Source organism: Globicephala melas, chromosome 9, assembly GCF_963455315.2.
Source record: "Globicephala melas chromosome 9, mGloMel1.2, whole genome shotgun sequence".
In the NCBI taxonomy this organism is placed as follows: Eukaryota; Metazoa; Chordata; class Mammalia; order Artiodactyla; family Delphinidae; genus Globicephala; species Globicephala melas.
Window position 1 is genome coordinate 13,237,664 of NC_083322.1, and position 17,701 is coordinate 13,255,364.

Consider the following 17,701-nt stretch of genomic DNA (forward strand, 5'->3'; position numbering starts at 1 on the left):
AAACAACAAAGGGAGTTTGTTGGCTCATGTGACCAGAACTGTCTTTTTCTTCCTCATTTCTTATCTCTCATGTTAGCTCCATTCTCAGCAGGTTTCCCACGATCCCCATGATGGCTGCCGTTGGCTCCCCAGAAGCTGTGCCTTGCAGCGAGAAAGGAAAGCCTGTGTCCTGCAAGTCCCAACAAACATCCTGAGGTTCACTCTGATGAGACTGATTTAGGTCCCTTGTTCACCTTCAGAGCCCAGGAATGCCATGCAGCAATTGGCTTAGGCTTGGAATATGAGCCCTTCCCAGAGCTGGTCACTGAGGCAGGGATTCGGGATACTCAGATTGGCTTAAACCCTGAAACTGGGAGTGGAGTTAATCTCACATTTCTAAGAATGGGGAGTCAGGGAGTTATCCCAGTGAAAACCAAGGTCTGTTACCAAGAGGAAGGTTAAATGGATAGCAAGACAACAGACATCCCCACAAGGAGAGACCTGATAAGGTGTTGGGTCGTGATCTGATAAGGAGAACTTCCTTAGTGTTCCCAGTTTCTAATCTGTTGCCTTTGACTGCAGATCCACCAATGAAGGAAAATCCTTATGAGGACGTTGAGTTACATGGTCGATGCCTCGGGAAGAAGTGTGTCTTGAATTTTCCAGGTTCTCCCACCTCTTCCATCCCTGACACACCCACCAAGGTATGAGCCCCCAGAGGAGCAGTGGGGGAGAGGGGTCCCCAGCACCACGGCCTTGAGCAGGCTGGAGTTCTGGGTCACACTGGAATGCCAGGCCACCCTCACTGCCAGGCTCCTGGATTTACACATCGGCAGCCTGCCTCCTCTTCCTGCCTCTAGTTCTCTTGGAACCCCTCTGCTCAACAAGGCTTTCTAAAGTGTCATTTTAGCTTCTAGGTCAGAATTCTCCCCAGCTGAGTAAATAAGATAGTACATCCATGTTATACAGCTATAAAGAAGAATGTCCTGACATAAAACAAACTCATATATGTTTGTGAATGTACTAGAATATCTCTGTAAGGGTCCCTAAGAATGAGTAAGTGGGTACCTCTGTGGAGTTGTCTGAGTGTCTGAGTATCTGGAGGTCAGGAAAGAAGACTGACATTTTCACAGAATATCTTTTTGAACCTTTTGCAGTTTTGTACTATGTGCATACAGATAATATTACTATATTCACATACATGATAACATCAACACATTGCCTACAGAACTGAGTTCATATTCTTTTTTTTTTTTTTTGCGTATGTAGTTTTATTTATAATGGTCCCAACTGGAAACAACCCCAATATCCTTCAGTGGGTGAACAGTTACATATAGTATAGTACATTCATATGATGGAATACTGTTCATCAATAAAAAGGAATAAGCTATTGATGTATACAGCAACCTGGATAAATCTCCAGAGAATGATGGCAAGTGAAAAAAGCCACTCCCATAGAGTTACATGCTACATGATTCCGTTTATATAATATTTTTGAAAGGACAAAATTGTAGGAACAGAGAACAGATTAGTATGAATTCATATTCTTTAGCATAGCATTAAACTTCCTTCATAATTGATCCCTGGTTACCATTTCTCGCAGTTTCTATGTACAAAATCTTCTCTCCAGCCAAAGCCTACTAACTGCCCCTCTGATATTGTAGCCCCAGGATCAGCAAACTTTTTCTCTAAAGAACCAGAGATCTGGTTATATATGATGATATATGATCTCTGTTGTAACTACTCAGTGCTGCCATCGCGGTGCAGAGCAGCCGCAGACTATATGCAAACCAGTAAGTGAAGCTGTGTTTTATTTATGGACACTGAAGTTAGATTTTATATAATTTTCATGTGTCATGAAATATATATATATATTTTTTAGCCATTTAAAAGTGAAAATATTCTTGGTTCATGGCCTGTACAAAAACAGGTGGTGGGCCAGATGTGGCCCATAGGCCGTAACTTGCCCACCCCTGTGCTAGGTCATTTCTACCTCTGCCCTTGGCTCTTGCCTGGACCTCTCCCTTCCCATCCTTTAAGGCCCAGTTCAATCATGCCTCCTTCAGGAAGGTTCCAGGTCATCCCAGTCCCTGGGACTTGTTCCCCCTGTACTTGCCTGCAACACTCAGTGGGCTAAGCATTCATTTCACATCAAACTGTATATACTGTCTTATGATATCTCTTACTTTGATGGTTTGAATTCTGATTTAGGTCACGTAAAATATCTTTAAAACATCTCCCCAACTAGATTGTAAATTCTTCAAGGTCAGGAAGTATATATTTGTTTTCTTTGTGTCTTCCATAAGTAGTTGTTATACAATGGTTTAGTTGTTGAAGAAATTAAATCAAGGAAGACCAAATCCAGGCTGCAAGTGTCCGTTTAAATCCCATTGAAAGGATCTGTTTCCAGCCTAAGAAAAGAAGCCATCTTCCTCTCTGGGCTCCACTCGAGGTCAGGATTTGCTGGCGGGCGGGGTGTATACACATGAGACATGATAGTCACAAAGGGAATCTTCTTCAAGAGGGTGGAAGGTAGAACCTTTCATGAAGGGTGGATCTTACCCACCCAAGTCAATTGCTGCAATACTTGCCAAAACCAATTAACTGCTGCTTTCTCCTCCTATGGAAAAGAGTGTCATCATGAATAATCCATGACAACCAATAATTAGCAAATAGTTTCTACTTGCCTTTGAAATGTGTTGTTTATATTTTCATTGGAATGTGGATGTCTTCAACATTTAGGGAATCCTTCATTTCCCACAGTGGATAAGTCTGGCTTAGAAGAAGAAGGCTGTCTGTAGACTTTTCGATGATGTCCATTCTGACCGGCATGAGGTGATACCTCATTGTAGTTTTGATTTGCATTTTTCTAATAATTAGTGATGTTGAGCATCTTTTCATGTGCCGCTTGGCCATCTGTAGGTCTTCTTTGGTGAAATGTCTACAAACAACAAATGCTGAAGAGGGTATGGAGAAAAGGGAACCCTCCTGTACACTGTTGGTGGGAATGTAAATTGTTAACAACCATTGTGGAAAACAGTACGGTGGTTCCTTAAAAAACTAAAAATAGAACTATCATATGATCCAGCAACCCCACTCCTGGGAATATACCTGGAGAAAACCATAATTTGAAAAGATGCATGCACCCCACTATGCATGGCAGCACTGTTTACAATAGCCAGAACATGGAAGCAACCTAAATGTCCATCGACAGAAGAATGGATAAAGAAGATGTGGCACATATATACAATGGAATATTACTCAGCCATAAAAAAGAACAAAATAATGCCATTTGCAGCAACATGGATGCACCTAGAGATTGTCGTACTGAGGGAAATAAGTCAGACAGAGAAAGACAAATATCATATGATATCACTTTTATGTGGAATCTAAAAAAAATGGAACAAATGAACTTATTTACAAAACAAATAGAGTCACAGATGTAGAAAATAATTTTATGGTTACCAGGGGGAAAGGTGGGGGGGTAGGGATAAATTGGGAGGTTAGGATTGACATATACACACTAGTATATATAAAATAGATAACTAATAAGGACCTACTGTATATAGCACAGGGAATTATACTCAGTACTTTGTAATGACCTATACGGGAAAAGAATCTAAAAAAGAGTGGATATGTGTATATGTATAACTGATTCACTTTGCTGTACAGCAGAAACTTAACACAACAGTGTAAATCAACTATACTCCAATAAAAATTTAAAAAAAGAAAAAGAAGGCTATCATACCCAGTCTGCCCCCTTCGTGTCTTACTCAGTTCTACCCCACTTCATGCAGGGAGTGAACTGCATGGCCTCTTAGGAACAATGGAAAACATCTGTCCAAAGCAGCTCTGCCTGCAGAACTGGGTGCTCCTCCCTCTTACCAGAAAATAAAGGCTTAGCAGCCCTTTTCTTCCCCTTCCTGCCAGGCTAGAGAAAACCTAGGTCCCCTGTCCCCAAAACAGTAAAGCACAGTAGGTAATCATGTCAATGAGAACTTGAAGTCCAGAGGCAGCTATCCTGCAGAAAGAGAATCCAGTTGCCCAATGCACATGTCTGATTGCCACAGATACTTGCAGGCATTTTGGGCCTTTGCAAGTCATTAGCAAGACTCTGTGTCATGCTCAGTTCTCTGCCTTCCTACATCTGGGTGTCTGGTTTGTGTCCCCGTTCTGGGGGACAGCTGCAGACTTCTCCACCTCCTCCATTTAGCTCATCAATATTCATGGAGCATCTGCCACATCTGGGCTGCATCTGGGACTGAGAACTTACTGAAGCAGTCTTTCCGTGACAACCTCCTCTACCAGCCACAGAAAAGTCCTAAAACATATTTGAGGATTTTTATTTAATTAGATTGTGCCTAGTCCCAGTAGAGAAGTAAGGGTCAACTGGACAGATTTTCCTCAACAAGGAGAGACGTGCAGCTGGGGGCAGATGCTGACACTTACAAACACACAATGCAAGCTCCTGAGAAGGGGCCGTTTTCTTTTCTTGCTATGTGTCACCCACCATTCCCAAATGTAGAATAGCACAGTGAATATGGTAGGAACTGTTTTTTGTAATAAAGGAAATCTAGGCTAATATGAGATACTCTTTCTTATGTATTGACACCTAAGTGGGAAAAGTCACTAACTGGCATTCTCTGGTTGCCTGGGTAGCTTACCCACACCATCTGCCACCAACAAATCATCTGTTACTTAGCTGCGGCTACGTAGAGACCGTATCTGGTCAGGTGTGCAGGTTCTGGAGCCTGACTGCCTCCATTCAAAACTTACCTAGACCACTTGCTAGTTCTGTGACTTTGGGCAAATAATCTTATCTCTATACATCTGTATGTCGTTGGTAAAAATACGGAATGATAATTGTACACTCCTCTTAGGGGGTCTTATGAAGATTAATCAAATTAATTATTGTAAACCACTTAGATTAGTGCCTGCAACATAACTACTATTTATGTGTGTTTGCTAAATAGATAGAATTATGCTTTTCAGGGACTTCCCTGGTGGTCCAGTGGCTAAGAGTCTGCACTCCGAATGCAGGGGGTACGGGTTCGATCCCTGGTCAGGGAACTAGATCCCACATACTGCAACTAAGAGCCCATATACTACAACTGAGACCCGGAGCGGCCAAATGAATAAGTAAATAAGTTTAAAAATTTTTTTTAATTTAAAGAAAAAGAATTATGCTTTTCAATATGTGTGTTTTTTTTTTAATTTGGTTGCGCCAGGTCTTAGTTGCAACACGTGGGCTCCTTAGTTGTGGCTCCTGGGCTCCTTAGTTGCAGCTTGCCAGCTCCTTAGTTGCGGCATGTGAACTCTTAGTTGCAGCATGCATGTGGGATCTAGTTTCCTGACCAGGGATCAAACCCAGGCCCCCTGCATTGGGAGTGTGGACTCTTATCCACTGCACCACTAGGGAAGTCCCTCAATATGTGTTCTTTATAAAATAACCTCATTTTCTAAAAGCAGAACATTCTCATTATAAAATTCTTTTTAAATACCAAAATGTGTAATCTTAAAAAAACTCATCTGTAATTGGGAATTTTTATTTTTTCTTTGTACTCACCTATATTTTTTTCTATAATAGATTGTTATTATGTGTGTGTGTGTGTGTTTTTAAAGTATTTTTATAAATTGCATGTAATCCCAACACCCAGAGAAAACCACTGTTAACACTTTGGTTTACTTCCTTCCAGACCATGTCACACTGTGTGTGTGTGTGTGTGTGTGTGTGTGTGTGTGTGTACATGAAAAAAAGATTTGGGATGATGTTGTATATACATTTTTGCTGCTCTTTTACATTTATCATGAGTGTTTCCCCATGTCATTAACTTTATTTTTAAAAACAACTTGTATTGCCTGCATGGTATGCCATCATTTAATGTAATGCCATTACTTTACATTAGCGTAATGTCCCAATTGTTGGAACGTGTGTGTATGCTTTCCTGTGTATCTCTATGTATGTATAGTTAAGGGAGCTTCTATGTATTCATGTGAATATGTGTACCTGTGGGCATATGTGAACAAATGTGTACGTGTGTGTGAATGGCATCTGACTACTTCCTGGGGGAGGCCTCTGTAGAAGAGAGTAGGAGTCAGGTTGAGATAGGTAAAAGAGGAGATGGGATATTTTATATCAAGGACCCTTTCAGTCTCCTGCGGTCAGTCTCCTGAGGCAGTAGGACAGGGACATTCGAGGAGTGGAAGGAGTTAAGCCATTAGCCACCATTCACAGACAAGAAGGGTGAATGAACTCTGGCTGAGTCCAGGTCAGCTCCCTCTTCGAGGCAGAAGGCACGTAGCTTCCTTGTCGCCCCCTCCTCCCAGTGTATGCTCCCTGGCTAGGGCCCATCATACTGTCTCCTGAAATAAGAGGTTTCAACAGAGGGTTCTTGTCTGCTTTTCCCTTTTGGACACTACAGATCTTTGGTTGAGTCCATTGCAAATCAAATATTTCTAAGGTTAGGGAGACTCTGCTGCAGCAGAGCTAGGCTCCTCCATAGAGATTACTCCATAGAGACACCATAGGATGGGTGTGTTATCATCAGGGCTTGTCGGTCTGAGGTGCTCTGATCAAAAGCTGGGATCTTCTCTGGACCATAGTCTGACACAATCATTCCTAGGGTCCTGCAGTGACTTTCCTTTTATACTATAGTTCAAGTTTGGCAAACTGCTGATGGTTGCCTGATTTTGTAAAGAAAGTTTTATTGGAACACAACCAAGCTCATTTGTTTACATATTGTCTATGGCTGTTTTTGCACTACAGTGGCAGCGTTGAGTAGTTGTGACAGAGACAGTATAGGCCACAAAGCCTAATATATTTACTGTCTGGCCTTTTAGAAAAAACTTGCTGATTCCTGCTGGCTTCATATCCTCACTTTCAAAGGCCTTCTACAGGCAATTCTGTCTTCATTGTTGACCATCTTTCCATCTGTTTCACTGCACTGGCTGTAAACCCCGAAGATACTCTTGGTTTTATTTGCTCTTGACTCTATTCCTGTTCTCAGATTGTGCTTGTTATACATGATAATGCTCTCCCCGACAGCCCACTAAGCCTTTTTATCAGTTAAGAAGCTAATGAGAAAAAAAAAAAAAAAAAGAAGCTAATGAGGGCTTCCCTGGTGGCGCAGTGGTCGAGAATCCGCCTGCCAATGCAGGGGACACGGGTTTGGGCCCTGGTCCAGGAAGATCCCACATGCCACGGAGCAACTAAGCCCATGCACCACAACTACTGAGCCTGTGCTCTAGAGGCCATATGCCACAACTACTGAACCCACGTGCCACAACTACCGAAGCCTGTGCGCCTAGAGCCCGTGCTCCGCAACAAGAGAAGCCACCGCAATGAGAAGCCCGCGCACCACAACGAAGAGTAGCCCCCCCTCGCCGCAACTAGAGAAAGCTCGTGTGTAGCAGCGAAGATCCAATGCAGCCAAAAATAAATAAAATAAATAAATATTAAAAAAAAAAAAGAAGCAGCTAATGAAATTCCACCCCCTCATGAAAACTCCCTGGACATTTGGTGGCTTCCTTTGGGTGCTCTGGGACACACCAGGCCCCCTCTCCAGCAGCATGACCCCTGGAAGATGCAACCCCTACACAGCCTCCACCAGGTCTCTGCACAGCCTTTAGAAAGTCATGTGCCGTGTTTTCCTTCCTTTCCGTTTTCTTTATTCTCAGCCCTTTTCATAGGTCAAAACTTCTTTGAACAAACTCTATCACAATCTAAATCTCTAATAAAAACAGATACCTGCTTTTTGCCAACAATTTGGTATGAGATTCCAATGCAGTGAAAGAACTGGGGCCATTTCCTTGGATTTCATTGCAGATGGAGTTTGGTCTTGAAGAAGGCTTGTCATTATTCCTTCTTCTGTGCTGCTTTAATTATTAAGAAGCCCATAGAGAGCAAGTCAGGCCAGCCTCTTCTACTCAGGGCTTGTGATTGCTCCCTATAGACCCATGATGACACAGGAGGAGGCCACCTGGGAAGGCTGGGAGTCTTTATTCCTGGAAATCTTTAAAAAGGTTCTGGAGGGCTTCCCTGGTGGTGCAGTGGTTGAGAGTCCACCTGCCGATGCAGGGGACACGGGTTCGTGCCCCGGTCCGGGAGGATCCCACATGCCGCGGAGTGGCTGAGCCCGTGAGCCATGGCTGCTGAGGCTGCACGTCCGGAGCCTGTGCTCCGCAACGGGAGAGGCCACAACAGTGAGAGGCCCGCATACCGCAAAAAAAAAAAAAAAAAAAAAGGTTCTGGAGTTATTGATACATACTGTTTGGAACTAAGTAAGAATGGAGAAACCAAAGGAACAAAATAAAACTATTCTATGAGAGTTTAAGATATGATAAATGTGGTCTTATAAATTGATAGAGAAAGAAAGGCTTATTTATTAAATGGAATAGGGATAAGTTAGCTTGAAGGAAAAAATCAGTTTAGACTAACATACAATAAAATAAATTACAAATGGACTAATGAATAAAATATATTCAAAATAAACTAAGAACATCCAAAAGAAAATGGAATTAAATATATATTAAACCTTTAAGAAGGTATTGTTTTTCTAGGGAAAGAAAGAAGAGAGTAAATTTATCACAAAGGAAAAGATGATCAGATTTTCATACATAGAAATGCTATGTGGGGAATTCTCTGGCGGTCTAGTGGGTAGGACTCCAACCTTTCAGTGCTGTGGGCCTGGGTTTGATCGCTGGTCGCAGAACTAAGATCCTGCAAGCAGTGAGGCCAAAAAAAAAAAAAAAAAACTATGTGAAAAATTCCACATAACCAAAATAAAAATACAAACAAATCACACGGGAAAAACACACTTGCAGCAAAACTGACAAATAGTTCATATCTGTTCTATATAGGGAGCTCATCCAAAATAATAATAAAAACACGAGGATCCCAAAGAATAAACAGGAAAAGAACATAAACAATATAATAAAAATGCAGTTAGAACATTAAAGTATGAAAAAATGTCAATGTCTTAAAGAAAAACTTACACTGAATGCCTATTGTGTATCAGGTACTCTGCTAGATACCTTTATCTCATCTAATTCATTAGGTAATTTTTAAAAAGAGACGTTGCAGCTATAATTATGGTATCATAAAACATGCATCTGGAAGTACCTTTAGAGAACATGTGGTCAAAGTTGTTTAAAATCTTTATTAATTTTCCTTATTTTGCTGAGTAGTTATTACATTCATATCATTCGAAGTTTTAGTATGAAAAGTATCAATGAAAAGTCTTTATGTCACCCCTATCTCTCTCCCCAGAGCAACCACTGTTAGTTTTTTGTGTATCCTTCCAGAACTGTCCTATGCCTATACCAGCAGAATAGCTCCCCAACACATACACACCAGCTATTCTACGCCTTACCTTTTATGCTTAACAATGTATAAATGAGAGAACCTTCCATACCAGTCCATTAAGTTTTTTTATACCTGCATTGTATTCTACTTTATGGATGTACCATAATTTGACCAGCTTCCATCGACGCCTGTAGGTTGTTTCCAGTATTTTGTGTTTACAAACCATGGCACAGTGTACGGTATACTTTGCATAATATGACTTTCCTTGTACAATATAACTTTGCATAAGTATGAGCATATCAGTAGGACAAATTCCTACAGGTGGAATTACTGGGTCAAAGCATATATGTATTTGTACTTTTGTTGACACTGCTAGATTGCCCTCCGTAGAGGTGTACCAATTTCCATTCCCACCAACAGTGTATGAAAGTGTGAAAGTGATTTTATTCCCTCACTTTCATCAATACAGTGAGTTATCAAATTTTTTAATCTTTGCTAATCTTTGAAAAATGTTTCTTCAGTACATGAAAAGATGCTCAACATCACTAATTCTTAGAGAAATGCAAATCAAAACTAGAATGAGGTATCACCTCACATCAGTCAGAATGTCCATCATCAAAAAACTACAAACAGACACTTCCCTGGTGGCTCAGTGGTTAGGAATCCGCCTGCCAATGCCGGGGACACGGGTTCGATCCCTGGTTCGGGAAGATCCCACATGCCGCGGATCAACTAAGCCCATGCACCACAACTACTGAGCCTGCGCCCTAGAGCTTGTGAGCCACAACTATTGAGCACACGCGCCGCAACTACTGAAGCCCACACGCCTAGAGCCCATGCTCCGCAACAAGAGAAGCCACCACAACGCAAAGCCCGCGCACTGCAACGAAGAGTAGCCCTCACTCTCCGCAACAAGAGAAAGCCCGTGCACAGCAACGATGACCCAATACAGCCATAAATAAATAAATTTTTTAAAATCTACAAACAGTAAATGCTGGAGAGGTATGGAGAAAAGGGAACCCTCCTACACTGTTTGTGGGAATGTAAACTGGTACAGCCACTATGGAGAACAGTATAGATGTTCCTTAAAAGACTAAAAATAGAGCTGTCTTATGATCCAGCTATCCTACTCCCGGGAATATACCCGGAGAAAACCATAATTTAAAAAGATACTTGCACCCCCAATGTTCACTGCAGCACTCTTTATAATCGCCAAGACATGGAAGCAACTTAAATGCCCATCGACAGAGGGATGGATAAAGATGTGGGGGACTTCCCTGGTGCCTCAGTGGTTAAGAATCCGCCTGCCAATGCAGGGACACGGGTTCGAGCCCTGGTCCAGGAAGATCCCACATGCCGCGGAGCAACTAAGCCCGTGCGCCACAACTACTGAGCCTGCGTGCCACAACTACTAAAGCCTGCGCGTCTAGAGCCCATGCTCTGCAACAAGAGAAGCCACCACAATGAGAAGACTGCGCACTGCAACGAAGACTCAATGCAGCCAAAAATAAATAAATTAATTAATTTTTTTTAAAAAAGATGTGGTACATATATACAATGGAATTTTACTTAGCCATAAAGAAGAAGGAAATAATGCTATTTGCAACAACATGGATGGACCTAGAGATTGTCATACTGAGTGAAGTAAATCAGACAGAGAAAGACAAATATAATATTGCTTATATGTGGAATCTAAAAAAAAAGGTACAAATGAACTTATTTACAAAACAGAAATAGAGTCACAGATGTAGAAAACAATCTTATGGTTACCAGGGGGGTTGGGGGTTAGGGATAAATTGGGAGATTGGGATTAACGTATACACACTAGTATATATAAAATAGATAACTAATAAGGACCTACTGTATAGCACAGGGGCCTCTACTCAATACTGTATAATGAGACCTATACGGGAAAATAATCTAAAAAAGAGTGGATATATGTATATGTATAACTGATTCACTTTGCTGCACAGCAGAAGCTAACACAACAGTATAAATCAACTATACTCCAATAAAAATTTTTAATGTTTCTTCAGTGGAGTTTTAATGTTTTTTTTTCTGATTGAGTGAAGCTAAGAATCTTTTATATATATAAAAGTTGTTATATTTCCTTTCCTGTAAACTTTCAATTCTCATCTTTTGCCTGTTTTTCTTCTGAGTTGTTAGTCTTCTTCTCATTAATATATAGTATGTATTAGAAAAATGAGTTCTATAAGTCGCAAATTTTTTTAATTGGTTTTTTATTTGCCTTTTGAACTTAAAGCAGCTCATTTTTAGAAATAAGACACTGAGGCCCGGAGAAGTGAAATTCCTTGTATAGAAGGCACTCAGCTTACCAGTGGCAGGGACAAAGCTATGCTTAGGTCTTGTAACTCCCGGTACATTGTATCAGAAAGCCTCATTTGTAAAGTAAGGGATTGAGCCAGGTGAGTTCCCACTTGTCTAAAAAGAGACTGGATTAGACTTGCATCCTTTATCATGCTCATTTTCCATAATTGAATGATAAGTGTTTATTGAGCACTTAAGAATAGCATAGGCAGACTCAACATACCCTTGGGAACATAGACCAGCTTCCCTTCTTGATCTTCTTGGTCTCCATCACTGCCACCACCAGTTACCTCTCATTTAGTCCCTTTGTATTTATTTACTCTTCTTTTTTCCTCTCCCCTCACAGCAGTCCTTGTCCAAACCTGCTTTTTTCCGGCAAAATTCAGAAAGGAGGAACTTCAAACTGCTGGACACTAGGAAGCTGAGTCGGGATGGCACTGGGTCCCCTTCTAAAATCAGCCCTCCCTCCACCCCCAGCAGCCCTGATGACACTTTCTTTAACCTCGGAGACCCACAGAACGGCAGGAAGAAGAGAAAGATACCCAAGGTAAGGCTTGCAACAAGCTTCATGTTCAGATGTGCACTCCCCCTTCCCTGCAAAGGAAGGCTGCAGAGGAGTCTGGGCAGAGATCAAATCACTGAGCCCTTCTTCTTGCTTCACCACAGGCCGGGTAGACACAGTGAAGCCAGCAGGCTGAGATATCTGGCCCTTTGTCAGAGTAATTGTGGTGGTCCTGTAGCCTTCCTCTTAGCCATCCCTCTCCCTACCTTTATCACTCTTAGGATACCAACCTGTGCTTCCAGGACCCAGCCTCAAAGGGCTGCATCTCCCTCCTTCATGGCCTCAAAAAGCAGAGCTCCATCCCTTGTGCTCTGGCTCAGACTCCGTCACCTCCCACCGCAGAGGTGGCACCGCATGGAGCCTGCGCTCCAAGGGAGCACTTGTCAAAAATACATCTTTTCTGGCTCTTTTCAGCCCCAAAGGCAAAACATGCCCAAGGGCTTGGATGTGCATCTCATGTGGCCGCTATTGCTGTTACATTTCCTTTGCTCAGTCCAACCCCTGCAGTGCTTGTCATTCTTCATTGGCCACTTTGGTACCAACTTCCCTCAGGAACTTTTAGGGCAGGAATTCTTCATTTCAGAGTCCATGGATGGACTTTAGGGGATCATGAAACCCACAAAATCATGTAAAACTGTATGGATGAGCTTGGGGGGGATAAAAGGAAGAGGGGGTGGGTTGTCTGTAGGTTTCATCAGATTTCTCAAAGTGACCCGTTGACCTGAAAGTCCAGGGACATTTTCACAAGCCAGTCCCTCCTGACCCAGTTTGGTTAATCAGTGTTTTGAGCCATAATATCACCCCTGCCCCCGACATTCTTATTCAAGTGAAATTAAGTCACCTGGACAATCAAGAGGGCATTCTGGGGGCTTCCCTGGAGGTCCAGTAGCTAAGACTCTGCACTTCCACTACAGGGGGCACGGGTTCGATCCCTGCTCGAGGAACTAAGATTCCCCAAGCTGCACAGCGCAGCCAAAAAAAAGAGTGCATTCTGAAGGGTGAGGGCGGTTAGGCTCAGGCGGCAAGAGAAGACCTGTCACCTGCAGCCCAGCAGCGGGGTTGCAGGTGGAACAGGGGAGAAGATGTCTTGCTTTGTGTTGTTGATGGAGGGCAGGAGTCAGGCCTCGTTCCCCTTCCTGTTCTCCTGGTTGCCTCGTGCCACCTGGGGCACAGTGCAGGTTGCATCTTGATCATTAGATGCTGGCTGAATGAGCTCCCACTAGTACATGGATCCCAGTCTCCTTCGCCCCTGGTGGAATCGCTTTCTGTCTCCCTTTGGCTGTCTTTCAGTCACTGTCTTAACTCTCCTCTTCTTGTTCTGGCATGACTCACACATATCTGTAATGTCAAAAACCTGCAATAGTGAAATAATTACAAGTGGCTGTTAACATCTATACAGCCTCACTGTTATTTTAGCAAATTAAACAGGAACAGTCAAATAAATCAGCTGAATTTAAAAGAGTTTTGATACAACTCTAAGTCTGACTCTGTATCTCTTAGTAAGCATTTACCCTCTGTCTTCTACCCCTGCGCTTTTACCCATCACTTCCCCCTTTATAGTATTTTAATATTTAAAAAAGATTTTTTGAGATTGAGGGGAAGAGAATATGTGTGCATATTTTATATAAAAATAGAGAGGTGGAGATAAAGGTAGAACTATTTCTGCCACTTCATATGAGTTTAACTTGCAAGCAGCAGTTTGTCCCTCTTACTTTATTGCCTGAAATTGAAGTGAGTTTCCCCACTTACGTAGTGCCCAAGCACTTACTCAAGTAGGGTTTGGCAGGTGTAATCAAATCTGGAGAAAAATCAGCAACAACAACAACAAAATCTTATTAAAATTTTAGTCGTAAAGGTGAAGTACACAATTCTTCAAAGGAATGTTTAAAAAGAAAACAAATGACTAATTACAGGGACTTCGCTGGTGGCGCAATGGGTGAGACTCCGTGCTCCCAAGGCAGGGGGCCCAGGGTTGGTTCCCTGGTCAGGGAACTAGATCACACATTCATGCTGCAACTAAGAGTTTGCATGACACAACTAAGGAGCCCGCCTGCCGCAACTAAGACCCGGCACAACCAAATAAACAAATAAATATTTCTTTAAAAATGACTCATTACAGTCTATTAGAAGTCTCATGAATCCTCAGTTCTGTCACTTGCTACTTAATCTTAACCTAGGCTTGTCCTTTCCAAATGCTTTGAATCCTTTACTTGAAGTCAAAGTTTCTTTTTCAGGCACATTCATGACTTCCAGGTTTTGGAACCTTAAAGCGTTTGCTATCCAAAACCCTTGCTTTTGTGTTTTTATCTAGCAAGAAGGACTTAATGGTCTACTCACAACTCATCAGTTAATGGGTTGGTTGGTGTTCCTTCAGCTGCCTCTGCTGTAACGCGTAACACGAGTCCCTTCTGGAAGTATGGATGCTTCCCTTGATCTCTCCCGCCTCAGCCCTAAGAGGAATGAAGGTCCCAGTGGAGGAGGGGAGAGAGAAAGAGACAGTCTTTCCCTATATTCTCCTAACAACCCTGTACCTTCATTAACGTGGCAGCTGAAACGGAGCAGTTAATTACACAGTGGTGTGATGTCCCCAGGTTTCATGAAACATCGTACTGTCCTTTATAATGAGAAGTGAACTCCCCCTCGGCACTGTAGCAGGTTTATGTGGAATCCTTTGTTTCTTAGGCAGCCATCATAGGCAGAATTAGGTCCCAGATGACTCTCTGTCTGAAACAGACTGTCTTCCAAATGAGCTTATAGTTAAAAATGTTTGTTTTCAACTTTAAAAAAGTTCTAAAAAGGCCAATACTTCTAGTACAGAACACTTTTGTGTTTTTTTTCAGAACACTTTTAAAACAACAAAACTTATCTCCTGTTAAAGTTCAATTATGTGAAAGCCTGTTTAAGTTTTTCTCCCTGGGGAAATTTTTTTTTAAATAAAAAGGAACAAAGATTTATTAACTGAAGTATATATTTGGCTTCCACTTACTCTATGACCTGATTTAAAATGAGAAAAACCTTCTCTGTCATATTATTTATACTACTTACATAGCACTCATGAATTGTCTTATAGTTACGAATGCACCTTCGTCCTTCCTGTTAGAATGTGTGCCATGTCCCATGTCTTATAGTTACGAATGCACCTTCGTCCTTCCTGAGAATGTGTGCCATGTCCCATATGTCCTTTTATCCCTCACAGCTCCTAGCAAAATCCCTTGCACATAGGAGATGCTCAGTATTCATTCAACAAATTAATAATTAACAAATATTTATTGAGTACGTACTGTGTGCCAGGCCCTGCTCCATCCCATACAGGTACTGTGACAGCAGTAAATAAAAGTGACAAAAATTCCTGCCTGCATGGAGCTTACAGTCTAGTGTTCATTTTATTTAAACAAATGGAAGGATATTAACTATATTGTAAATGTCTTCTTTCTAGTTAATTTTTGGATACTTTGGGGGGAGATTTTGAAAAGGTTTAAAAATTTCCTTCTCTCCAAAAACAATTTGACCTAGCAACTCATTTGTTTATTTACCTGTATTTTTTTTTTTGCGGTACGCGGGCTTCTCACTGTTGTGGCCTCTCCCGTTGCGGAGCACAGGCTCCGGACGCGCAGGCTCAGCGGCCATGGCTCACGGGCCCAGCCGCTCCGCGGCATGTGGGATCTTCCCGGACCGGGGCACGAACCTGTGTCCCCTGCATCGGCAGGCGGACTCTCAACCACTGCGCCACCAGGAAAGCCCTACCTGTATTTTTAAAATCGTGATAAAATATACATAACATAAAACTTACCGTTTTAACCATTTTTTAATGTATAGTTCAGCGGCATTAAGTACATTGACATAGTTCTGCAACCGTCACCATCATCTGTCTCCAGAACTTTTTCATCTCCCCAAACTGAAACGCTGCACCTATTAAACACTTACTCCCCATTCCCCCCCTCCCCCCAGCCCCTGGCCACCACCATGCTACTTTCTGTCTCTATGAATTTGACTACTCTGGGTACCTCGTATAAGTGGTGTCATCCAATATTTGTCCTTTTGTGACTTATTTCACTTAGCATGAAATCCTCAAGGTTCATTCACGTTGAAGCATGTGTCAGAATCTCCTTCCTTTTTAAGGCTGAATAATACTCCCTTGTATGTACGTGCTACATTGTGTTTATCCATTCATCCATCAGTTGACATTTGGGTTGTTTTCACTTCTTGGTCCTTGTGAATAATACTGTTGATACGGTGTCTTCTTGCATGGGAAATGGGGTCAGTGTTACATCCCACTAGTTAGAACATGCGGGAAAAGAAAAGAAGGCCAATTCAGGGGTGTGAGCTGTCAAGGAGGTGGCTGGTTCGTGAGAGCAAATATAAAGAGCTGCCACATGGCAGGGATTTGGGGGTGAAGACAGAGGCCTCAGTTGGGTCAGGTTCACGGTTAGGGAAGAGGAGTTCACACTGAGAGCTGGCAAGGCCAGGGCTGGGCTTCCCGTCAGGAGCCAGAGGGCACAGATGGCCGAGGCTACGGCAGGGCAGTGTCAGTGAGAGTCCACAGAGCTGGGGGGACGGAACCCAGGCTGGCCACAAGGAGGCCTTGAGAATAAGCCACCCTCCTCTCTGGTGGGCCAGTGCTTGTAGAGAGGAGCTGGTGAACTACTTTAGGGAGGGGATCGAGGAGTAAGGGGCAGAGGTGGGTATTGGCAACTGTCCCTGACGGGTACGCATCACCCAGTTTACCATAGCACACCCCCTCCTGTTCTTCCCAATGTATGAAAGAATATTCAACCTTTCAAGGCAGCAGCTTACAGACAGCTCCCCTTTAAAGTCACTGGTTTGTGTCAATTATGCATGGGTAGACTTCCCTTTCTCCCAACCAGATGGAACCCAGGAAGCTTACACTCTTTTTTTTTTTCATTTATTTTTGGCTGCCTTGGGTCTTCATTGCTGCGCGCAGGCTTTCTCTAGTTGCAGTGAGCGGGGGCTCCCCTTCATTGCGGTGCGCGGGCTTCTCATTGTGGTGGCTTCTCTTGTTGTGGAGTATGGGCTCTAGGCGCACGGGCTTCAGTAGCTGTGGCTCGTGGACTCAGTAGTTGTGGCTCGTGGGCTCTAGAGCACAGGCTCAGCAGTTGTGGTACACGGGCTTAGTTGTTCCGCGGCATGTGGGATCTTCCCAGACCAGGGCTCGAACCCGTGTCCCCTGCATTGGCAGGCGGATTCTTAACCAATGTGCCACCAGGGAAGTCCAGGAAGCTTCTTCTCTTGAAAGTTGCAGGTGGTGCCGTAAAGCCTGAGGGGAAGTGACCCAGAGCCTCAATCACCGGACAGTTCTGCTATAGTCAGTCTGGAGGATGTGCTGCTTACTAAGGTGTCTGCTGAGCAGCTCGGCTTCTGAGCGCCAGAGAGGTCATGAAAGGCCTCAGCAAGTCTGCGGCCAGTGTGTCCTCTGCAGGAAGGACGGTGTGCCCGGTACATGGCACTCCTCCCTGCAGTCCTGAGCTCGGACTCAAGAGCCACCGCAGTCCCTGGTCCCTTCCTGCTGC

The 17,701-nt window shown here is 43.1% G+C and overlaps 1 protein-coding gene across 2 annotated transcripts in view; it reads left to right on the forward strand.

Moving 5' to 3' along the window:
* The window catches only part of DENND2A (DENN domain containing 2A), a 103,662-nt gene that overhangs the window by 48,049 nt on the left and 37,912 nt on the right, over positions 1–17,701 (forward strand). For both annotated transcript variants that reach the window (XM_060305229.2, XM_030854005.3), the window contains 2 exons: positions 562–683; positions 11,958–12,158. In XM_060305229.2, the coding sequence (XP_060161212.1) occupies positions 562–683; positions 11,958–12,158 (323 nt within the window). The remainder of the gene's footprint in view (positions 1–561; positions 684–11,957; positions 12,159–17,701) is intronic.